Below are 24,559 nucleotides of genomic sequence, written 5' to 3'. Positions count from 1 at the left end.
ACAAACGTGAATCTATACAAACGTAATATCTGTACTTCTGGTTGAAAAGTATGTTATAAATACAGATGATGTTGATTGACCTCCTTTGTTTAGACACAGTGTTGCACTGGGTGACATGTTCCTTCAGATGCACTGTAATGTATTATGACTCAACCCCATGAAAGCACCAAATATGTATTTATTCGCCACTGAAAGTAGTTCCTAACAAACTCACTTTTTGAAGCTATTTAGTATCATTTGCAACTATATGAAACTACATGTTTTTAAGATGCTTTTATCTTGCAAAAATCTGCATCCCAGTGAGACATTGACACCGTAATGATAAAGATATTTACAGAAACCTTATTGTCTTTAAATCATGAAAACATGACATCACTTTCAACCTTCTCCTACGACTTAATGTATCATCTTTCTTCCAAATTCAATTTTCAATGCATTTCTAAATTATTGAAATTGTGACTCTCATTGAAAACCTTTTTTAGAATCCAAGCGTTATGATTCAAGAAGTCCAAAAAGGTATCAAGAAATTCTGTTTATCCTTTTATCGTATGCAGCTATAGAAAAAAAGCTTTGTCTTACAGACTGTAAACATTAATCAGGGCAAATTTAAATCTTGGACAAATAATGACATTTTTTCGCAAGAAAGTTAACACTTATACAAAAACATTTGAGTTCCAATTATTATATTTGAGGTATTGGAAGCACAATGCATGTATTTACACTATATCAGAGGATTTTACACAGGTTTTTCAGTGTTTCATAGAAGACAACTACACATGGGAAATACAACTAACAACAATGCAAATACATTTGAACTCCAATTATTGTTATATGTGAGGTATTGGAAACACAGTGCAGTAATTACACTGCATTAGAGGATTTTTTCTTTGTTTCATAGAAAATAGTTCTTCCAGAGCTCCCAGACTGTGAAACTGACTTGATTAGGAGGATGTTTTTTACAGTGTGAGATGGAAAACGCCAAAAGAAATTTGTGTGTTTTTGTTTACACCAAGTCGAGACGAGTGAAACAAAAGAGACGTAGAGAGAGGAAGCGAGAGCAGAAATAAAATGTTTCTGGAGAGAGCATGATGCGGTTTTGATGTGAAGAAGCAGCAGAGAATCATAGCAGTGCCAAAAAAAATCTTTTGTTTGAGCTGCAGAAAGATGAGGAGCATGTGGTGTGGCAGAGCGATCCAGCTCACTAATGAGAACACACAAATAAACACAATAACAATGGCAGACAAGTGCAGACAGTTCACAGGTAGATACAGATACTGAAAACATCAGAGCAGACACAAAACCCCCTCCTACCTTTCCTGTTCACTAAACCTCACTCTCTTTTATATGTGTCTCTCCAGCTAATGGCTACATCAGTGCCAGGGCCTCCCCAGGCCTCCTCTCTGTATCCAATGGCAACAGTCTGGGGAAAGTAGTCCCGGCTAAGTCTCCACCTCCACCCAGCCCTCAGATGGTCAACAGCCGCAAGCCGGACCTGAGGGTCATCACTTCACAAAGTGGCAAAAGCCTCATGCAGCTGGTGAGGAGAAGGCAACTAACTGGGAACAACACTGAAGTTTACCTAAAAAGTTTGAAAAGTCATAGATTAATGGTGTCTGGCACATTACCTTGGTTACGCAGGCTTAAAAAGAAGCGCATTCAGGTATTTTCATAAGTTACAGTTTTTCTGGAGTCGCTACTCCAATTGTGCTTTGAAGAGTGAAAATCATTTTGCTCTTAGGTAACCAGTGTTAATCTTTATTTTTCCTTCTACATGCCATTATACCCTTAGCACTGAATATCTATACAGAAGGCCTCAAGTAAGAAACACTCAACATATAGTTCAGTGTATATTTTGAGTCTGCAACAGGGAATAAAACACAGTGAACTCACAGCTTAACTGTCTGTCTACGATATATTTCGTCAAAAGACAGTTTGAAGTCAGCATTAACTGCTATGCTTGGGTGCTTTTGTGTTCATTTTCCTTCCAAACTAATTCATTTTATAGTACATTTCTATGAGGACACATCATTTACAGCTGAAGAAGAATTACAACTGTCGGAGGTCCTTTTATACAATGTTTTTGTGTGTTTAGCTCTGACAGCAGGATTTACAAGTATTAAAGGATTATGTGAATTTTGTACACTGGGAAAAGTAATATGTTCAAGAAAAAGAATATAGAGCAGTTCTTGCACAGGTTCTCTCTGTATTAGATGCATTTATTTATTTCCCTTGGATAGTAAGTTTTATTCAATTTATTTCCACAAACTTAAATCGTTTATGTAATAATGTAATTTACATTTATATAATCAGCCCAAAGTTAAAGAATGAAAGGTACACATCTGTAGCAGTACTTTTGAATTTGCCTTTATATTACTGGATGTTAAACATTTGAGATTTCTATAGCCAAATACAGCACTGTGAATCACCATTATAATGTAGCACGTCATTGTATGTATGGACAAACCGAAGGCCGACTTCTAGGGATGTTTGAACACATTTCATATCTTCTTTCTGCTGTGCTGTCCAACTTCTTGACTGTCCAACGGTGCTTTTTTAAAAAAAAAAAAACAGAGGTACAGAAGTAGCATTATGTATCTGTAATGATGGTGGAAGTAAGCATCATTTCTTTTCTTAGTCATATTTTGACCACAATTAGTTAGAAAAACTTAACGGTCCTCTGTTTTTTACCCCCCCTTCACCTACTCTTGCACCGGCCTTGCAGACAGACGAAGAGCTGGAGTTGGTGAGTGAGGTGAATAAACTTTTAGAGTTTCAGCCTCATGGATGTGGCATCTCACTGAGCATGAGGGTGACACCATCAGTAAACACATCCCACCAGAGTTAACTCAGCTATGATGAGAAATGAAGTACAGCCGTTGGAGCATCAGAGCGACGTACAAACAGTGGACAAATCAGCTGGTTGCCTCTGTTCCTGTAAGGATTTTGAGTTTAGGGCTCAGGATTCACTAAAGGCTCATTCCTACCAGATCTATAGTCCCAATAGAGCTATAGGCTGGGGTCAAGCTGTTGAAAATGTATTTTTTTAAATTGACTTGACCTGAAATTTGTCTCCAAAAAGACTCTCTGGAAAAGCTTGATATTCCTTGCCAATATAAAGCTACTTTGTTAGTATAGCATAAAGATAGGTGAGAACATCTCACATTGCTATGTACAATGGTTAAAGAAATCTTTTGTACACCTTTTACAGCTCACTAATAATGTATCTAGCTTATTCAATCTCTGAAAAGTGTACAAAAGACAGATTTACAAGTTACTTGCAGAAGTGTTGCTTGGCTTTGTTCAGTTCAGTAAAAGAGCAAATGAGTATATTTTTCAAAACATCTTCCTTAGCTCTAACTTTATCTAAAAGACATGTAGCTACATTTTAAAATAGAGTTTATAACCATGAGCACAAATCCTAGTAGTGTTACTCGTATAAGTGGTGTTTGCATCCTTTTAATCTGTGTAAAGCAGTTGACGTGTTTAAGTTTGACATACCAAGGCTAAAATGTTATGGCCAAGGATATAAAATTGTGTTTTAAATCATCACTCACTCCTACGATTGATCAACCAGGCAAAGAAAGTTATGTTGTTTTAACCCCCCAAAAGACGGCCGTGGAATAAGTTACCCGCTATAATAAACTAAGCACACAAGGCAATTTACAACCAGACGTCTGCAGTATGAAGGCCAGGCATTTTAATTATGGCCAGTGTTAAATTTTTATTTCACTGTCACCATATTTGGGTGTTTTTGGAACCAGAAGTAACCTTTTTTGGTCCATCGGGAGAAGTGCCAAAATATCACTCAATGCAAGCGCTGGATCTTAATTCATTTCACCTGTGAAAGCCGGCACAATGTTTTCCTCTCGTCAAAACATATTAGAAACACCATCATGGTTGTATTGTAAACAGTCAAAATTATTACAGAGAATTGTTTAAAATATCTGACCTAGTAAAACTCTCAGCGCTAAAATGTATTGGCTACTCCACCAACAAATGACAACAAAATAACTACCATGAATCAAAACGATTAGCATTTAGTTCATGTTTACTGTATGAACCTCATAGCTGGTCTACATAAAAAGACATGTTAATCGAGTCAGTCAAGCCTCAAACATTCCTGTCTTTGAGGTCTAATGCCTTTATAATTGTGTAATTATTGTCAGAAGGACCACGAGCACTTTGATCCAAAAGAGTCAAATTTGCTCATAGCATTACAATGGGTGGAAAACACACAGGTTGCCGTATTTTACTAGAACCAAATACCTAGTGGACATTTTTGATGCTGCACTTTAAGGCATATCAGTTTTTGCTTTTCTTTTGATACCAATCCCATCGTTTTTATATGCTCCATAAACGCCACTGTGTCACTGGGCCATGGTTTCTGACATGTCCAAAAAATACATGAAGTGATGACACTCTGACAACCTAAATCCCCAATTCACTCTTTTTATGGCTTTGCAGCAGAAATGTTCTAATACTTATTATATGTTTGGAAGTAAATCTTTGATTTTGCTTTACATATACTTTAAACTAAAATAGTTTGACTTAAAAATTCTATTTTTAACAGCTGCCTTTTTTTAAAATTTCTGCCCCGCTCTTTGCATTTTGTGATGTCAAAATAAAATATACATCACATCACAAGTAGTTTGTTATTTTAAAGCAAAAATACCCCAAAATGTTCATGATACTGTAGAGCTCAGCCTAAAGTGACATTTGTGCAACACAAATAGACTATAGAGATGAAAAATTGAGGGAACTGGAGCAACCAGCTGACACTCTGCTGTGTGTGAAAGCTGCTCAGCATGTGCATGTTTGGTTTCATCTGAGTGTTAATGCTCTGAGGATCAGAGAGAGGAAAGCTCACAAAGTCTCCAACCTGGAACACAGATGGGCATGTTAGTCTGAGATACGCTGACCCCTTCAGTCCTCCACACACAAATGCATGCATATCTCCCTGCGTAAATAGACACACACCTCAGACCAAAACGCCACCTCACGTTGTGTTTTCATTCCTGGTGTACTCGTCTGCTTACATTCTTTTTTTTTTTTTTTTTTTTTTTTTTTTTTTTTTTTTTTTTTTCTTCAATAAAACACGTTCTTGCGCACACAGACACATTCATTCCCACTCATTCCTCCTTTATCAGCCTTGCCAGTGCATGCGTTCCTGTCAGCATGATTCTCCAGCACGACGCTACCTCTCATAGCACCTTCCACCGTGACTCTACGTAACACGAGCGCCGGGCCCTGGCGACAGCGTTGCCGTGCCAACGCCACCTTGAGATGCGAGAAATTTCTCATCTTGCGCACTGATGTTAAAGTGTCACAGTAAAGTTAAACACCTCAGAGAGAGGTGAGGTGGCTGCATTTCCTTGCAGGCAGTGAGATGCTTCTGTGTGTGGCACGATGCATAAATCATTCGCCCTTGTCCTTCACAGGAAAATGAAGTGATCTCTGTATTAGGATACTTGGTTGGGATTGTTTTGTAATGTTTTCTTTGGGTCTATCGAAAAAAACTTTAAAAGTAACAAGAAAAATGAGGGTTTAAGGTTGATCAGATTTCCTGCACTTATACTTAGCGAAGCAGTGTCCACTGTATTTGTTTTTATATTTCAACTCCAAGTAGAACAAGCTGTGTTCAAAGGGAAATTTCTCAGTAGTAGCTGAATTGTTCTTGGTCACATTGCAGTGTCTCTGCATCCACTCTGCTGCAGTGGAAGGCACATGCTAGCCATTATCATTATTACTGTTGAAAATGGATGAAGTCATGTGCCGTGAACTTCTACACTCAGTCCATATAAGGAGAAAAGGCTTAATTTGTTCTGGAATCAGACCAGGTTCTCTCACGACATGGAGTCACAGCTCTGGATTTAGGGGTCCAAGAAAGAAAGAGTTTGGTTGTAAATGTCAGATGAGTGTGTAAGACAGAAAAAAAAATCAGATCCTGTGCATGTTACAGATTTCCTAACCTCTCAGAATTACATCAGTGCCAGATTGCCACAGGACATAATATTTTTGCATGAATTAACCACGCTGCACAGTGAAGAGATGCTGAGAATTGCACTTAGTCAATTTTATGCTTCCTTTATGTATTCAGTTCTTATGAAAGCCAGCTTAACTTCAGTTACTGACTAACTGTACATCTTGTTATAGAACCACTGTGGCAGTAAGTACTTCTTGCACTCTCAGTTACCTAATGTTCAGTTTCCTCTGTCTGTCTCTCTGTCTTCCCAGAATGCTCAGCGGCTAGGAGGCTCACAGGTGGCACAGTCACTCACCACCCCGGTGGTCTCTGTGGCAACACCCAGTCTCCTCGCACCCTTCTCCAGCATGCAGACGGCCTACAACACCGGTAAGACATGGAGAACAGCACTGACACACGTGGCAAGGCAGAACGTTTTAGCACCTCAAATTGAATCTGTCTGTTTGCATCAGTGCAGAAAAGACAGCACTGCCACCGAGACAGAATTTAAAGAAAAAGAAAGATGAAAATTAAAAGACATAGTGTTTATTTTGTCATGAAAAAAATGGATGCTATGTAAAAACACTTGAAAACCTTGCAGTGTGATGCCACAAACCACCATGAATATTCACTTTGTTCATTGTGGGAGGACTTCTCGAATGATTCCACTTCAAAGGTCTCCATTAATATGGATTAGCAGTGATTAATATTGATGCACCAGAAAGTTGTATGATGTAAAACAATCCCCCTCATCCCCCCTCTCTGTCTCCTTTCTCTTCCTTTTCCCTCTGTCTCCCTTTCCATCCCTTAATCCCAGAGTACCAGCTGACGAGTGCAGATCTCACAGCGCTTCAGACGTTCACACCACCAGGGCTGGTGCCTGGTAACATGGCTGCCTGGCAACAGCAACCAGCAGTCTCCCAGCAACAACAACAACAGCAGCAGCAGCAACAGCAGCTGACTTTGGCATCACTCAGTAACTTGGTGTAAGCTCCCTTTTCTTGACTTGACATACTTGTTAGATTGATTCACTTCTTTACGGTTGACCTTTCCTCTCAAACAACTGATCAATCGACCTTTTCGAAGACGCACACATGCGCCAGATTCAGTACAACCACCACACACATGCACAGAAAACACTTAAAACAGCTCTCCTGTACAAAGCTGCAACATCAACTCTACTGCAGTTGATTCATCCTCGTGGTGACCTAGATATCCCCCCTAGCCCTGACTCCCCCTGCAGTCCCTCTCTCATTTAGCTCCCAGTAGCGAGGATAGGCTGTTAGTCGTATTATCTGGCACACTAAAAAAGCTTGAATGTCTTACAATAATGGCAAAAATAAGTATTTTCTGCTGGACTTTTATTTTGCCAGCTAATAGTATATTCAGTCAGTTGGTGATTGAAGTTGCATTTGCTTCATTTGCTTTGCTAACATTTTATGTTTTATCTTAAATCAGAATGACCCCGCAACATGACTTTACCTACAGTATGGCCCACCCCCGCAACTGTTTTTACTACATCATGATATGACACTGAAAGCTATTGTTTATGCATCTTTTGTGTTCTAATTCCAAACTTAGCTTTGCAAACACAACTAGAAAGGTGTCATTTTTTCCAATTCTATTTATTTATTATCTTTATTCTCTATCTGATGTCACTTTAAAATTCACACAGCTAAGTGTTTGAATGTAGAACTCCATTTTTGTGATAAAGTTATCTGATAGTTTTAAGTGTACTCTCTGATCAAATTGTAGGTGGATTGGAGCTTGGACTGCACACTGTTAAAACATGTGATATGTGATATATTCATGATGACATAACTTGCAACGTATAAAGTATTTATATGTATGGTGTTAAATGGATAGTTTAGGCTTTTTGAAGTGGGCTTATGAGCAGTTAGTACCTCACCTGCAAAAGGCAGCGGTCAGAACGTCATCTGGAGAAGCAGGAAGAAGTTCTAACAGCTACTGACAGCAGGTACAAAAGAAGAGCAACATTTTGTCATCTCAATTAACTCAAATCTCAAAAACTAATTCCGTTGTCACTATTTTTTTCTATCGAACAATGTCTGTGTTGCTACCTGTCACTGTGTGCACTACAGCTGCCAAGCATATCCTGCCACTGATCAGCTGAGTCAGCCAGAAGATGTATCAGACTTGTTGGATATCTTCCTCCTGAGCATTACATCTGCTCTGTCTCTCTGTTCGGCACCTCTTATCAGCAGTTCTTCCTCTGGCAGAAGCAAAATTTGCTTAGTAGCTGCAATGCACGCAGTAACGTGGAGAAACACAGACGTTGTTCAGTTAAGAAATAAGTGACAAAATTAAGAAATGTTCTGATGCAATGTATAAAAATCTACAATGGTGCATTTGCTGAACCGCTGTCAAATATTTGAGATTTAAGTTGTTTAAGATGATGAAAATTCACTCTTCTTCTGTTCTTGCTCTCAGTATCAGCTAGCTTGGTTGCCCCATGAGAATTCCCCTCTGCTTCTCCAAACAGAGAATGCTCTGACCGCCGCCTACTGCAGCTTAGGTACTAACAGCTCCAAAGTACTTTACACAAGTCTAAAAAACTCAAACTATTCCTTTAAGGTCAGGTGTGTTACCAAGGGCTGTATTCCACTTCTGCTCCTGTGCATGACGGTTAGTTGTACAAAAGCAGACCTTTCTCTAAGGGGAATGTAGCCCTCATCAATACACCTGTGCTTCGACTGAGGTTTCAAGTCAAGTCTGCCAGTAAAAAGGTCTATAGAATGCCAGTTATTGAACTCTAAGTAGTCCTCTGCGATATTGATTCTACACATGTTGATATTGGAAAAAAACGGTAAAGTTTCAATTTATTTCTCAGCCATAATTGGATTTGCCTTTTCTTTTAATATTGAAAATTAAAAAGTAAAATATTGCCCTTTCTGAACCATAGTACAAAGCTAACCTTTGCTTAGTAATGCAATTAGTATAGAAGAGTTTTGTTTGAAGAACTGAATCTTTGTGTGAGCAGTCTGGCTATGCCTGGCTAACCTGTGGATCTGGGAGCAGCTTGTAACTGCTTCTTGTTTTTTCCTCCCTTTTTCTCCACAGCATGTGGGGTGCAGAGAAACAGAATGCGGAGATGGTTAACTGCATCTCCAATTTTGCTGCTAACCTGAGGTGAATCACTTGATAACATCCAGTGCTATGCAGCTCTGCCTTCCTGTTTATCTGTCAACTTTTTATACTCCTCACACACACTTAGGGTGTATAACAACCTGGCAGTGTGCGACCAAAATAACCCAAAACAAATTACACAAGAGATGCAAATACATGACAAACATGATATCAAAGCATCTTTTTTTTTTCATTTGTATGTTGGATGTGCTGCTTGTTGCTTTGCTGTGTCTGTGCTCTCTCAGTTCTGTTGACGGAAAGGCATGTTTATCCCCTTTGAGATTATCAGATAGCTAGTTTAGCTAGTTTTTCTGCCACCTAAAGTGTAGATCTGAAGCTCTTTGGATGTGTTGGTAAGAAAGAAGATGTAGCTTTAGTGTGACAGCAGCAACACCTTGCTTGGTTCTCAAATGAAAAGAGTCTTTGGGTGGTGCTTCAGTCCTCAACACAAAACCAATGCACAGCTGTGTGCTACTGACAGGCTTACTGCCATTTAGCTGTCACTTTCAGCTGACAGACATACGACTCAGACACATGTGGGTCTGAAATTCCTGTAGAAGCATGAATAAAAGCAGAATTTAGCTGTTAGCTGAGGAAATAGAAAGCATTTATGATTTGGCTGTTTTGAAGTTTGATGTAGTTTTCTAATCATTTGATAATCTGTAACAGTCTTGGGAGTGAGCTTTTTTTAAGTGCACACAGAAAAACATTTGACATTTTAAAACACTTTTAACGCGGAAAATATTTGTTCAGAACAAGCACAGTTGCAGAGGTTTCTCAGAATTCAGTTAATTTTGAGAAATGGCACATAATCTTGATCACAGTATGATAAACGATGACAGAAAAGTGTTAGAGGAATAAGATTTAGTGCTGTCTGTTAGCAGAGAGAGTTATTTGTTCCTCTGTTTGACAGGCTGAAAACTGTCCCTGAAAATATGATAATTGGTTATTTGTTATTGTATACAACAGCTGTGTCTTCGGGGGGTTTAACATCTTTGAAAAAGCAGTATATAGCTAACAGACCGCCAGCTCATATGCAGCAGAACTCTTCATATCGCCTTGTAAATGTTAACAAATGGCAGTCCAGATTGTATGAAATCCTTTTGCAACCAGAACAGTTGAACCACTCAGATTGTAGAAAAAGAAAGCCAGCAGTCCTTTCTCTGAGTGTTTGCACTAATAATCCAACGAAGGATCCAACATCTACAATGATGGCAATTTTAAATATTTTTCATATCAAGTCTGTACTTAATTTGTTAGGCACCACTGACAAATTAAAAAAAATGTGTGAATTATTAATTTTCAGAGCCAGAGGCACTTCTGTTTGAAGAGCTTTTGGGATATTATTCAAATATTGGATCAACTTACTGCACACTACTCCTCTCTTTATTGAATTAAGACCACTAGAGAACACAAAATAGTAAATAACTGGTTTCTGTATTTTCATGGTGGTGTGAAGCAAGTAGAACTCAAACTTTAGTGATTTTCAAGTTTGAGATGTTCTTCTGCTCCCACCTAAATCAGTTGAAGTGAGTCTGCTCAGCAGCCTCTTCTTTTGCACTAGCCTGGTAATGACCCATTAACTTGACACATAAATTAAATTAATGTAGCCATCGTTACGTGACCCATTGGATTGGTGACTCACATCTGGAGACTTCCGTAAGTCACTGTCTTTGTCTTAGAGTTATTAATGAGCACAAACTAAGCTTTATTATCTATGTTATTGTAATTATGACCATAATTCACAAAATTATTTTCATGTTGCATATATGAAGTGAAATCTGCAGTTAAGACTATAAAGGTCATATTTACTGAAAATATTTGCTGCTATTACAAATAATAAGAAAACTATGGTCATTTTCTTAAGAACTTCTGCACAAACTGACCTCTTTTTGGCAATCGTTGACACCCCCCTCCCTGCAGACTTTAGATAAAACATGGGTCTAGGGCACGTAAGTTTTTGTTTAATTTTTCAAACTGCTGGCTACGTCTATTCGCAGTCTGTGGCAGAAACAATTCATCATTTGATCAAAGGATATCTCATATGGAAAAAGTTTTCCAGGCACTAATGTAACTTTTCAAGAACATTTTCACGGGTGAATGGTTTTTCTTAACTGAATCTGCCTCATTTTTGGACTCAACAAGAAATGTATACAACTCACACCATAGGCACTAGGATCTTTTCACATCTGGCTAACATTTTATAGTGTGAATGAACAATTGTAAGAATAATCTAGACAATCAGAATTCTCAAAAGGAAATTAATAATGTTGGATCCTGACCTCTTAGAAGTGAACTATTTCCGTCAGAGTCCCTGTTGTGCTTTGATTTAACCAAGACATTCTTTCTAACACTGAAAACAATCATAATTCTCCTGAATAAACAGGACACAGATTTTGTCCATGATCATGCTGCCCAGATGCTGAGCGTGGCAGCGTTTCAGCTCCCGCACATTTTACACAAGAATCAGCACCAGGCAGGTTTGTGTGCTGGATCAGAATAACATAATCGTTGTCACTGAAAACAAACGAGCACCACAGAATGTGGGAAGCTTTCCCAGCACACCAAACTGTTCTCACAGCACAACGGAAAATCGTGCTGTCCTAGGACAGCATGGGCAGACGTGGGCACTTCTGCAGCCCAGACTGCTCTGCTTTGTTTTGATTTCATCACAGCGCGGCCTCACAGCGAGCAAACAAGCCTTTCCAATCAAATGGTGATTGACGGCTTGGCTGCAAGCCTCGCCTTTGCTGTCGTCTACACTTTTCCTCGCCCCAGGCTCCACAAGGAAATTATTTCTGTCATCTTACTCTCTCCCATCCCCCTTTTTAATCATCCTTCTTCCACTACTTCCGTCTTTCCGCTTATTTCCTGCTCCTTTTGTCAGGCTCAGTTAATTTGGTGTACACCTGTTGACTCTCATCTTCCCCTGACTCTCCAATCTAAATGTTAATGACACAACTGGCCCCTTCAACAACATCCCTGCAGAGCTGCGCTCTCAGCCTGTTTGTGTGTTTATGTGCAAGTGCTCACCGGATACTGCTTGTTCCAGGACATGTTGTCATTGTTTGTTTCCTCACTCAGTCGATGCGTTATCAGCAGACAGGGCCTCTATTTGGGACACTTGAGCAGGAAATAAACAGAACTACCAAGGCAGATGGTATTTATAAGTGCATTAGGATTGTTAGGACTGCTTGATTCATCCATGTACATCCATGGCTACAATGTGGAGCATAGAGAATGGATAAAATGTCATTTTAGTGGCTAATGTTTTTTTAATCCTCATCTCACATTGTTCTTGTCTTTAGCCCATAAATTCATACTTTGTCTTACTCCATCTGTTTTTCCCCATCTCACTTTCAGCTTATTTCCCCAAATGTGGCTTCAGTGAAAAACATTTGCAGGCAGTGCTAAGTTGCTAACATTGTTTCTCAGCTATCAAAGGCGGATAGAGAAAATCTCTCCAGAAAGCTCAGAAATCTCTGCTTACAGCTGATTTTTGGCCAGAGCTTAATGCATTGTAATGATCAGGCCATATAAGGTATTGAAACGCCAGGACAACGATTAGGATCCGTACCGTTCCAATCAAAGCATTCATCAATTTACAAGCAAACAGAAGAAGTAGCAAGTTAAACCTAAATTAAACTGAAAAGTAAAAAAGTCTCTGATAGCCTTTGTGTTATATCCCATTAACACAGCCTACACTGCAGATTCCCACCAGCCTCATCACATTTTAAGCAAAGCTAACTGTGTACATTTATTGGAAGTGCATGTGAATAACATTCAAATTTGTGTCAGCACAACCTTTCACACTTCCTGCTGTACACAACTCTGCCTCCAACAACATCTCAGCATGACTGAAGCAGCTGTTGAGCCTTTTGTTTTTTTTCTTGTAACCATGTCTGGACTGACCATGACTGGCCTCCGTCTCAGTGTTTCCCTGCTGTTTCAGCTTTTTAAATTTGCTTGTCTTCTTTTCTTTCCACCTCCGTTCACAGCTTGGCTTCTCAGTCCAACTTGCTCTTTGGCAGAGAGGAGGGCCTCTGCTGGTACTGTACTCTTTACACTTAAGACACACAGCTACAGTACGCTGCTTTCCCAACATATTTGCTGCATGAAGGGTCCTCAGAAAAAGATTTGACACTTTTACAGCAAAATTACTGCTGAGATTAACTTATTTTTATAGTAAAGAAAGCAACAAAGATCATCAATATGAGTCCATTACAACACTGATGATTAGCTGGAAGAACGAGAAATTAGTTTTAATTAAGTAAATGGAAACATTATATAACAAACTGTCTACAAATATCTAATAATGCAGACCTTACACTCAGAAATGCCACAAAACAACAGGATACTCTGCATTTTTTAAAGCACCTAATCATGCAGCTAGCCATACAAGCTAGCTTATAAATGTCTTCAGGCTCTTTGTAGAATGTTGTGGATATACAGAAATACTAAGATAAGTGGTATTTAGAGCTCCCTGCTCATTTTAACTGAATGTAATGTTGTTTTTCTGTAAAACTGAGCTCAAATTTGACAGGTTTCAAATGACATGAACAGTCAAAACTGCCATAGAACACGTTATATTCTCAATATTTGTGATATTGTACAGCATACACTGTTAAAGTGCATAAAACCATAGGATGAATCTTATTTAGATATCCTGATAGTAGTTAATATTGCATCACTTCCTGAGAGCCTTGGTGTTAGATGGAGGTGCAAAATGTGACAAAACTATTTTAAAAGCTGCATTACTGTACGCTTCTCCAAACTAATCATTAAATTTGGATTATGAAAATCTATCGACGTTGCAGCTGAACCAGTTTTTGGTCGTCACCACTGCATTGCATTGCGGTTCATTTCTGCCGGCTTATGTCCAGCATTTGCATAGTCTAATATGAAAATTTTAGGCTTTTCTCATTCTGTTGTTTATCAAAGGTCTTCCAAAACAGCAACAGAAGGCACCAAAGGCCAATTCATCTGTAAAGAATATCCATTAATCATTGACTTTATCCAGACTCTCAACTGCTGCTGCAAGGATGCCTTGGCCATAAAATCTCTAATTCTACCATTACGTTTTATCTAGTTATCTTCCCTCCCACAATACAAGGCTTTTAATAGGTCAACAGGGATGTAGTTGGCTTTTTTTGTGCGTCAGTAATGCAGATTATTGACGGCAGCAATGTTCGCTGTGCTTATGTGTTTGAGGATGAGAGAACAAGAAAAGGTGGAGTGATAAACTTAAAATGTCAAGCTTTGTCACAGCAAGTTGTATGTTAGGATGGGAGTGTCATTTTCTTGCTGTTATGTGCACCTGCCACCAATGTTCCCTGACTTCCTTAGTGTAGTTTGGCTAAATAGTTTATCAAAATATGAGTTGTTGGTGGAGATAGAGCAGCGAAAAGGGAGAAGAAAATTGATTTTACAGAGCGAAAATGAATCGCATTGCCAAGAAACAAGATAAATAACTGATGCACAGACTACTGCAGTTAGCAAATTCTGTACTGGTTGTATTTAGCATTTTTGAGTTTAAAAGTTTTTGGTCCAAATAAGCTCACGAATAGCTTTGCCAAGACTGTATGTAAGATCTGCAAATTAACAAGTCCGTGCTGTGCCAAAATCTGATTCCCTGCAAGTACTGCAATACAACCTCTTTTTTTTTGTTTGTTTTTTCCTTTTGGCCCATTTAATAAGATAAACCAATTATCACCCTTCAGCTGTGTGTTACGTTTATGGAGTTGTAGTCAGTAGGGGTTAAATGGTGCTGTATTGTAAATAAAGATTTGTGAAAATCTTGAAACTTCTTCAGAATTAGTGAGGGGGGGGGGGTCCTTTTGCTCGCATTGGACAAATTGGTTTATCATCTTTTGAATATATCACAAAATGCAGCCTTAGTGCAAGTGGAATCTTAATCACCCAAAATCCAACGCTGCGTGACATTGACAGTCTAACTCCTCTTTATTTATCAATATTTTTTTTTTAGTTATTGATAACTTAATTAGAATGCTGCCTTTTTGCTTTATAAGATGAAAACATCTCTATTATTGCGTGTGTAGCATGTTCGTTGTAGAGGCTCCTTAACAAGCTGCTATCCATACCTCCAATATTTGTATTAAAAGAGTATGATGGTGACAAAATAGATGGCGTTACCATCATTTTTTCTTGTTGTAGTAAAGTTACCATTTTCCTTTTTAATGGGACTCTCTATAGCCTGAATGGTACGACGTGCATTCAAAGTCTGCATAAGTCTAGAGACACAGACATTATAAATTGGCTTTTATACACCCCACAACAAGTCTGTCTTTTCATGACTTTGTGTGTAACATTAGCCCTTCTTTTATGTATCCAACAGTACAAGTAAGGGTCTCATTTACTTAAATTCCAGCGTTATTAGTCGAATATAATAACAAACTTGATTATAAGACACTGCTGTTTGAATTTATTAAAGAACAATTATTTAGCAGTTTGTTCATCCTGAGAGAAGCAGAGTATTTTGGGAATCATGGCTACAGCTCACAGCACCCCACTGTTTCCAATTGTCTGCTCCTTGCTGTGATCACTGTGTTGTTAGTGTTCAGGGGGCAGCCTGCCGCTCTCACCTTCATCACTGTCACTGGCCTGCTGACTCGACCGTTTTTATCCGCCATAGCAACGGCACCCTAGTGGCAACCCCATCCATCTACCTGCGCCAGCCTGAACCACTGCACGCAGGTTTGATGAAGTGGGCACAGGAAGAACCTGTGAGCCTTGCTGCCACTGAGCAATGTGTGTGTGTCTGTGTGTATGTGCACAGAGGAGACAAGGAGCGTTTGTATGTAAGACAGCGCAAAAAAAAAACTGCACAACTAAGTGCATATGTGTGTGTCAGACGGAGGACGACAGGGAGCGCATTCGAGTGCCACAGACCCAGATCGCCTGGAGGAGTGCTATCTTAAATTCCCCTCTCAGTCTGCCAGTAATTGAGCGAATATTAGAGATTCAGTGCTGCAGATGGCTCATGATATGACATATTAGAACACACCCGAGGGGCCAAACGCAGTAATTGGGAGCTTCAAATTCAGATCTACTATGTCACGCTGCGGGAGAAAAGAGATGGAACGAGCCCAATACGAAGAATCATGTTGACGCCGTCAAAGGAGCGAGCCACACTGCAGCGTCATCAACCGGTGTCAGCCCCTGTGACAGGTTCGATTCAGCCTCCAGCCAGCGGAGGAGGTGAAGGCTGAGTGTGAGCATGGAGGGGTGATCAAAGAGCTGTGGCAGGTAGAAGCGCAGAAGGTGACGCAGATGAAAGCTTTTTGGCACGCCATTTTGGTCCTGAGCATCTTAGGGAAAGTGTACTGAAATTCTTATTCGAGTAGCTGAATCAAAAGAGCAGGAGAGTGTTCTCCTTCAGGCGGGACTCCCAGATCCAAACTGAAAATTTCACAATATGTCAAGGGTGTGACTGGTTAGTGCTATTTCTTTCCTAATCAGCAAACATTGATAGAAAAACTGTGGAATATCAACATGGATATGGCAGAAGCAAGGCTTGCACTTACTGGCGGCCTGTTAAAATCAGAGATGGAAATTTAACTTGAAGTCTGCAGACAGTTGATGGACACCGGGGGTAATGCATAAATTGTTAACAAGGCAGCAGAAGTTTAACTGTAGTGTTCAGTTAATTTTGTGATCGCGTTCACTCTTTAGTATTGTGACAGGGTGGTTGACATGTTTTCGAGTAGTTTTGTGAAATACTTTTTCCCGGTATTATGAACCCCTTTTGTAATGTTTTTGCATCTAAACCTTTTACCTCATGGAGTAACTGCTTGAAGTGTACTGTTTGGAGTGTATTTACCTGCATCTAAAATCCCAAGCTTGCACAAATGTAATTTATTTATTTATGTTTTTTAGAGCAGTGGTGTTGGTACATGTAGTAAGAACTGCCCCTGCCAGCAGGTAGAACAAGGACCCTCTCTGTTAAATCATCCAGAACAGTCTTTTGAGGTCTCCTTGTAAAGAGCAGAGTCCAATAATAACTAGTTATGGGAACAATTTTTGATATATTTTGTGTCACAAGGCCTCTAAATAGGAGCCAAGAGTAACTTGTTTCCAGAGGACATAATGGAACGGAACCAAAATTAAGTCAACATTGAGGCTCCTATTCAGTTGTACATCAAATCTCAGATGCAACAATGTTTGGGCTGCATGGCTTATGGATTGTGCTTTTGTGGCCTCAGATGTGGTCTTAGGTGTCCTGTGTGTCTTTGCTCTTCATGTGCTGAGGTTTGCCAAGTCAACATTTGCCTGGTTTATCACATTGCCTGGGTGTCTTGGGTTTTTGTATTTGAAACTGGTCAGCTTTTCCTTTTACACATCCAGTATGTGTTTATCTAAACATTGCAATGCATTCATTTGACCAGACTTTGGATGTTTTTTTTTTGTTTGTTTTTTTACAGTGATGGCTGAACTCTTTGTTTCATCACTGCAAATGTTTGTCTAATGAGGCTTTGCTCCCATGTTATGTCCAAAGATAACACACAAAGTTTTGCCGCTACATGTTGTCACACCTCCTTTTCTCACCTCTTCTGTCTCTCCAGGCCAGTGGGCCCAGTGCCTCAGAGCGCCGCACTGACAGTCAACACAAACCCCAATGTCAACATCAAGTCCGAGCCTGTCTCACCAAACCGTGATCGCAACACTCCCAGCTCCATCGGTGGTTTAGGAGGGGGTGGACTGGGTCACATCCAAGGACAAGGTCTGGTGTCAGTTGCCTACCCAAGTACCCTGCGTCTAGAAGCAGGAGGCCAAGGCCGCTCGCCCGTCGACAGCCTCAGCAGCAACGGCAGCTCGTATGAAGGCAGCGACCGGGACGAGGGTAGAAGCGGTGGTCCGGACTTCCACCATCAGGTTGGTGCCGGAGGCCAACAGCCCACCATGGTTCTCCTGCGGCCCTCTTCAGCTGAGCCTCAAGAACAGGACGGGACAAACGTCAAAAGAATGAGATTAGATACCTGGGTCACATAAAGAGATGAATGAGAAGAGAGGGATGGACAGATGGAGGATGGAGATGTGTACTTGTGGCTTGTGTACATGCTCCCGCCCACCCCGACGCCCCAGATCTCCCTCTCGCACACACACACGCACACACACATATAATATAACCACCATCAAACCAGTTACCTACTGTCCACACAGGAAACACATTTCTACACAACACAAGCATGCAAACACACTCATGTGGCACGTGTGGACACTGACGCTCACTTGTATGGCAATGTGCATTCACATTTGAACTCAAACTCACACATATGAAACTCCCAATGGGTTCAGCTACCAAACCAGGGATTACTCATCAAAATAATTATTATGTTGGACTTGATTCAGAATAGAAGTGATTGGGTTTTTAATCAGGCCTAAATTTGGCCCCCGTGGACTTCTACCTGACACGCTGACAGTTGCAGCATCTGTTGGCGGAACACACAAAAAAAAACAGACTTGGTTTCTTAGCATGCCTCGCTTTTGGTTTGTGGTTGGTGGTGATCACCCACCCTCATGCCCTCACTGTCTGTAAATCCTCAGTAGGTTTTGATCAAAAATGACAGCGCTGTATTAAAACAGTGCCACTCAGTGAGTCCACATTTTAGTACACATCGGCCCGTCCACAGTTGTATTGCTATCTCTCTAGATTCTTGTTTCTTCTCTAAGAGCCTGGGCAGTTTTTCTCTCTCTAAAGTGTAGAATTTTGTCTTTCTGTGTTGACTGTTTAGAGTTTGGAATCATTTCGGTTTTGAAAATGAAGACACTAAAAGAAAAAATTGGCTCCCTCTAGAGCCGAGACGACGGCTCCATCAACAGGCCTATGCTTTGGCCCTGTACAAGAGTGATGACCCGCGGGTCTTCATTCAGTCAGAACCACGCAGACTAGCTGTAAAACGAGGGACATGATTTGTTGTCGAGGTAAAAGACTGCTTTTCTTTGAATCAGGGATGAGCTGCAATAGCTCAATGACACATGACAGATACTCCTCGATTCACCCATATCGTGTCGACTGCAGACGCTGAGAAAGACGTGTGTGTTTGGTTTGTGTGTGTGTGTGTATACGGGTTTGTTACCTCAACTGGTTGTTGTTTTTTTTTTTTTCATTTGTTTGTTGTCTGTCTTTTTTCCAGTAAGTGATTTGGACAAATGTTCACTCTCAATTTCACCCTTAAACACACACCTGCATTGCATACAGCTAAAATTATTTTTGTGACAGCTGATGTTCAAATGGGGAGGGGGGGTTGTGAGGTACCATGTATATAAGCAATCTGTAACCTTTGTGGCTTTTGTGTGACAAGGATAAGGTGTTTTGAAGGTTGAAAAATAGGTCATATACAAGTATATATTTACACAGCTTCAGGCAGTTGCAAGAGCAGCTCTGCATCTGGGGCAACAGACTACAAGTGACGACAGGGATTGTATATATAAGCTCTATATTCGGCAGGATGTCCCTTAACGAAACAGGAAAAAGCAAACGTTGATTCTCAGTGGATCGGTCTGTTTTTTAAAATGTTATTTATGCGTGTATATAAAGTGTAATGTGTGGACGAGCCAAGAGAGGGTGCTGTCGATGCAGAAAGGGAAGCCATGGTGACTCAGACTGTTGTTGAGTGAGAAATGGTTAGGACTCTGTCACGGATGGAGCGCACTTTACCTAAACTCCCACCTCTGAAACCTTCACACACACGAACACACACCGAACATACTCACAAGGGTCAGACTGATACGCCCGGGTTGGTAGAAAATTGTCTGATAATCAGATGCAAATAAAATTTTAACTTTATATTTAATCCGGTTTTGTTTTAGTTTAAGTTAATTTGTTACCCTGCATCAACAGATTATTTTGAAAATGAATTTAGTTTGTTGATTAAAAAAAAAAAACACACACTTTAAACATTTAGGCAAAAAGAATAAATAAATTTAAGATACAATCTAAGTATTGTTCACCTATATTCTAAACTTTGTTTAATAAAAGAGTAATTGAGACAATCGCGTGGAAATTTGGAAAGTTTAAGCTTGAGCTTAAAATGAGCTCTCTCTTTTTTTTCAGTAGCACAAAAATACAATTGCTTAATAAGTATATAAATTACTGATTACTGTTGTGTTTTCTTCTATTATTATCAAACAGTTACCTAAATTTAGAATTTTCATCCTTTACATTTAGCACCAGCTCCACCGAAAAAAGTGCAAGATGATTTAAAAGCTGGGGACCCTGATTTAGCTTGCGACTTAAGCGTCACATGACCATGACTCCTCACTGGGGGTTTTTATGGAAAATCAGTGTCGAGTAGTTGCAGTTTTATTTAAAAACTGACAAACCTATAAAACTCTTGAGCGCGCGCGCACACACACACACACACATACATACACACATATTGTAAAAGATTAGGCGAGCCAAGGATGCCCCCCTTTTTTTTTTTTTAGAAGGTTACCTTTTTCTCTTATTAAAAGCCATGTATCTATATTTAAAGGACTCTCGTTCTCCTGTCACTGGTTGGCTGTACTTTTATATTAAGAGAGTTAAAAAGACTAAAGGAAAAAGAAATGTGAAGGATGTCATTTTTGTACTCAATTAAAGTGTCAAATGGTGATTTTAGGGTTTAGTGGGTAGATTTTTAAAGTGGCGGTCAAAAGTGCAAGATCATGTACTAATTTTTTCCAAAAGCACTCTCTTCCTCCGTCCATTTGCTTGTGAAAAGCGCTGGTGGCAGAGTCTGGGTATTGTTTGTCATTAAGCTGGAGGTTTCAGAATGATTCTTGATCTTTTAATGACTACCTCCCAAATCCAACGCAGATTTGTCGACTTTGGGTTTTACCATATCCATCCACAACATCCTCCTCATGGACAGGCTCTCGTCACCTCCTGCTCACCCCTGTCAATCACTCAGTTTGTTTGTTTTTTTTCCTCCCTTGAGGCTTAATCTTGGACCGCCACAACACACACATGCATACACGTTTCATAACCCTCTTCCGTTTGCTCCGTCCAGAAAGCGCGAGTGTCAGTGCTGAGATTGAATTGAATTATTATGGGTTCATTTCTATGGGAAAGAGCCACCCACTCTCACTCTTCTGCTACCCCCGCCATCCTCTCCGCAGTTCATCAGTGATTTTTCATTTTTCTTTATCTCCGTCTGTCGCTCACTCGCACTCATCCTCTCTGTGACAAGTCTCAGTGTCGATGCTTCTTTTCTGAGCGCGTGGCAGAGTTAACATTAATTCCACGAGTGTAAAAACTTTGACTGTTTGACCCTAAGCTCCGAACAAATTTTAAAGAAATTAAACTCGACCCGACCCCCCCCCCCCCCAAAATTCGAGAGTGCAAGTCATAGGTTCGTCCAAAAATAAACAAAGTGGCATCCTTTGTGACAGGACTCAGGGGAGTTTTGCTTGTTAGCCAGTGGGAGATAGAGCTCATATGAAGCCCTGGCATGTTCTGAAGAACAACACCAGGGGTCGCTGCAATCACAAAACAGAAAGACAATCGTGCTGAGAAACGGCTCCAAGAACTTGCTCCATCCCGCCCCTGAAAAAGCGATACATGCTCCTGTATAATGATGTTTAGAAGTCTCACTCACTTTCCAGTGTTAATTTGTGCTGGTGACAGTCTGTTTTAATTGTTCTCTAAGAATTGATATTATTATTGCTATTTTTATCATCATTACCACAGCCTTTACTGATGGTTGATGTCATGATGATATAGAAATCTGCGTTTTTTTGTGTAGGTTAGACATTCTTGTTTTATTTGGAATTTGACTTTATTTTATGATATGAAAATATCCTATAAATATATTTTTTTGTTTTCTCTTCTTGGGGTTTGTTTTCTTTAAAAAAAAAAAAAAAAAGGGTGTTACTAATGTTGCACGATTTTTATGATATGAAACAACACAAGCGTAGTGATATTAGTACACGTGTGGCTGTGGACGGAGGCGTCGAACGAGTCGACTGCGACGAAACTGCTTCAATGCTGCAACTCTAAGTTCAATGTACAAACCTCTCAGTCCGCACATGGAAACATGGAGGGGGGGTGGGGAGGGGCAGCGTGACACGTCTAACTTATTTCTGACCAGACACGATGATGTCAATGCATGGCCGTTTTGAAACAAGAGAAGAGTCAATCATGTTGTAGGAAATCAAATGTAATATTGACACAACTACACATCACACAGGATTACATTTAAGAAAAAAAAAGAAAGAAATTGAAGAAAAAGATTTAAGTAAATTATAGCTAATATATTGTGTTCGGCTAGTCAGCTTTTTTGTTGTAAAGATAATTTTTTTTTGTTGTTTTGGAGAATGATATACAATTTGTGTATATTTTCATAAATAAAGTATGCACTGATATGTTATTACAAATTCTATACTGCTTTTACAAAAAAGTGTTTGTTATTGTACCAAAGTATCCATTGGTCCCCTATTACCCTGCTCCCCTTTTTGCGTATGTTTTACCGTATTTTATATATTAAATAGACAAGTTGACCTACAGAGAAATGAGTTTTGTGTCATTTATTTTGAGCAGAACCAAAATGTGACCACTAGAGTGCACTGTAATGTTTTGTATTGATGATTGAGCTGTGAAGGATGTATTTTGGATTCAGAGCCAAGACTAACACATGAAAACACTAACTGTAAGTCTGAAATGTAACACTTTGTCAAACCTCGGGGCAGAAATACTCACTGCCTCATCTTTGTCTTTTCTACACAGGAGGTGAAATGCCAGGGACAGAAATACCTCAATTCACACGATAAAGCTCTTATGAGACAAATTTACGAGTCCTGCCTGGATAAATAAAAACATCTGAAATTGTCTTCACCTTCACTGGAGCTTCAAAACTTTGCTAAAAACACACTAATACCACGTTAGACCCCTAAGTATGTATGTATGTATATATGTGTATATATATATTACATGTCTATAAGGCTGCTAAACTCGCCTACTTTTTTCATCTATTAGGTGACATTTTTGCCTTTTCATGTTTTAATGCCCAGAAATGGCAGCAGGAGAAAAACTACCTACTGTATGCTTTTTACACAGCGGGTATAAAATACGTGACAAAGAAAGGGTAAACATTGAACTTCCCTTCCAACCCAACCCAGTGCTGCCTGTGGTTACCACTGGCTGGTGACACAACAACCGTTGGGCTCATATCTCAGACAGACACACGCACTTTATTCTCAACATGGCACTTATAATAACCATGCATATACACTCACTAAGCCTCACAGTCATACCAAACAGCCTGGGCATTGTCTGCCAAACAGTCTTCCCCATTTCCTGTGGCAGCCATTATGTTGGTGTAAAGGTTGAGTTGTCCTCCCACACTGTGTGATGTGAAGGTAAGGTAAGAATAAACAGACAAATGGTTTGAGAGACATCTATGTTGAACTGGGAAAAAATAGAGAATAATTTGCTAATATTCAAGCCCTTAGAATGACCATGACCTGGATGAAACTACAGCAACACAGCCTGATTTGTTGTGACATGATTGCTCTGGATAAAGAGAGTTTGTAATGTGACTGGCAGTCTTCCTTTCTACCATCCTGCATGCTCTCTGTGCTCATGGGTGTGGCTCGTTTGCTTCTAACTGCATTTCTGCACATTGATTGGATTACTGTGTGGGCATCTGCTGACGGACACACACACATACACACACGGATGAAAAAGCCAAGCCTCATTGTTCTCTTGATCTTCATGACGGTTATTATGAAACATTGAAAAATCCCCCTTTATAAATAGCTTTGTTTTCCTTGAAGTTGTAATTGTTTTCTATAACCAGCTCATGGGGAAAACAAAATCCACCCTCCATGGTAGAAAAGCTTTATGAATCCATGTTTTAGCAGTTTTGAACCATCATTACATAATGTTGAACTCATCCAGTATGGATGTCATTTCAAGGATGATGGGTTGCACATTTGCATTTGTTTAAAATTTGACAGCAAAAGCATTTTATCTGTATGAGCATGAACCCAAATGTCCATGTCACAACATTTACATAGATTGTTCTCCCACAGGATCGGAATTTATATTCTTTATTCCTGGATCGTTCCTGCAGTATCACTCATCTTGGATCATTAAAAACAACTCGCAGCTGTCATTAGCAGATTGCACACCACAGTGCAACTGTTGTTCTATTTTAATATATCCTTGTGACTGATGGTTTGATTGGCAGGAGTTGATGGTGGTGTAATAAAGTCTGATGTTTCCTACCCTGTTAATACAGAGATGAATACTAGCATACCTTTACATCTACTTTGGTGCAGAATGTTTCGCTCGGTGGCAATAAATGATCTGTGACCCATTATTTCGCCTGCTTTCATTGCAGTCGGATGTGACATATTTTTCTCCACACAACTTTCAAAAGACACAAGTTTTTGGTGCATCGTACATTGCTGTACGAGAAAGAATGTATGTGTTTATAAAGTACCTTA

The 24,559-nt window shown here is 39.7% G+C and overlaps 1 protein-coding gene across 9 annotated transcripts in view; it reads left to right on the top strand.

The window, feature by feature from the left end:
* mef2d (myocyte enhancer factor 2d) overlaps nucleotides 1–22,621 on the top strand; it is a 105,067-nt gene extending 82,446 nt beyond the window's left edge. For 3 of the 9 annotated variants that reach the window (XM_075466097.1, XM_075466095.1, XM_075466099.1), the window contains exons 7-13: nucleotides 1,359–1,537; nucleotides 2,723–2,752; nucleotides 6,235–6,352; nucleotides 6,780–6,948; nucleotides 9,044–9,112; nucleotides 13,108–13,158; nucleotides 17,692–22,621. In XM_075466097.1, coding sequence (XP_075322212.1) covers nucleotides 1,359–1,537; nucleotides 2,723–2,752; nucleotides 6,235–6,352; nucleotides 6,780–6,948; nucleotides 9,044–9,112; nucleotides 13,108–13,158; nucleotides 17,692–18,118 — 1,043 coding nt within the window. In that variant the 3' untranslated portion in view covers nucleotides 18,119–22,621. The remainder of the gene's footprint in view (nucleotides 1–1,358; nucleotides 1,538–2,722; nucleotides 2,753–6,234; nucleotides 6,353–6,779; nucleotides 6,949–9,043; nucleotides 9,113–13,107; nucleotides 13,159–17,691) is intronic. The other 6 variants (XM_075466102.1, XM_075466103.1, XM_075466098.1 and 3 more) reach the window with 5 other exon arrangements.
* The last annotated feature ends 1,938 nt before the right edge of the window (nucleotides 22,622–24,559 follow it).

This window comes from Odontesthes bonariensis, chromosome 5 (genome assembly GCF_027942865.1).
Source record: "Odontesthes bonariensis isolate fOdoBon6 chromosome 5, fOdoBon6.hap1, whole genome shotgun sequence".
In the NCBI taxonomy this organism is placed as follows: domain Eukaryota; kingdom Metazoa; phylum Chordata; class Actinopteri; order Atheriniformes; family Atherinopsidae; genus Odontesthes; species Odontesthes bonariensis.
Note: the sequence above shows the minus strand (reverse complement) of the source record. Positions and strands in the feature narration are given on the sequence as shown.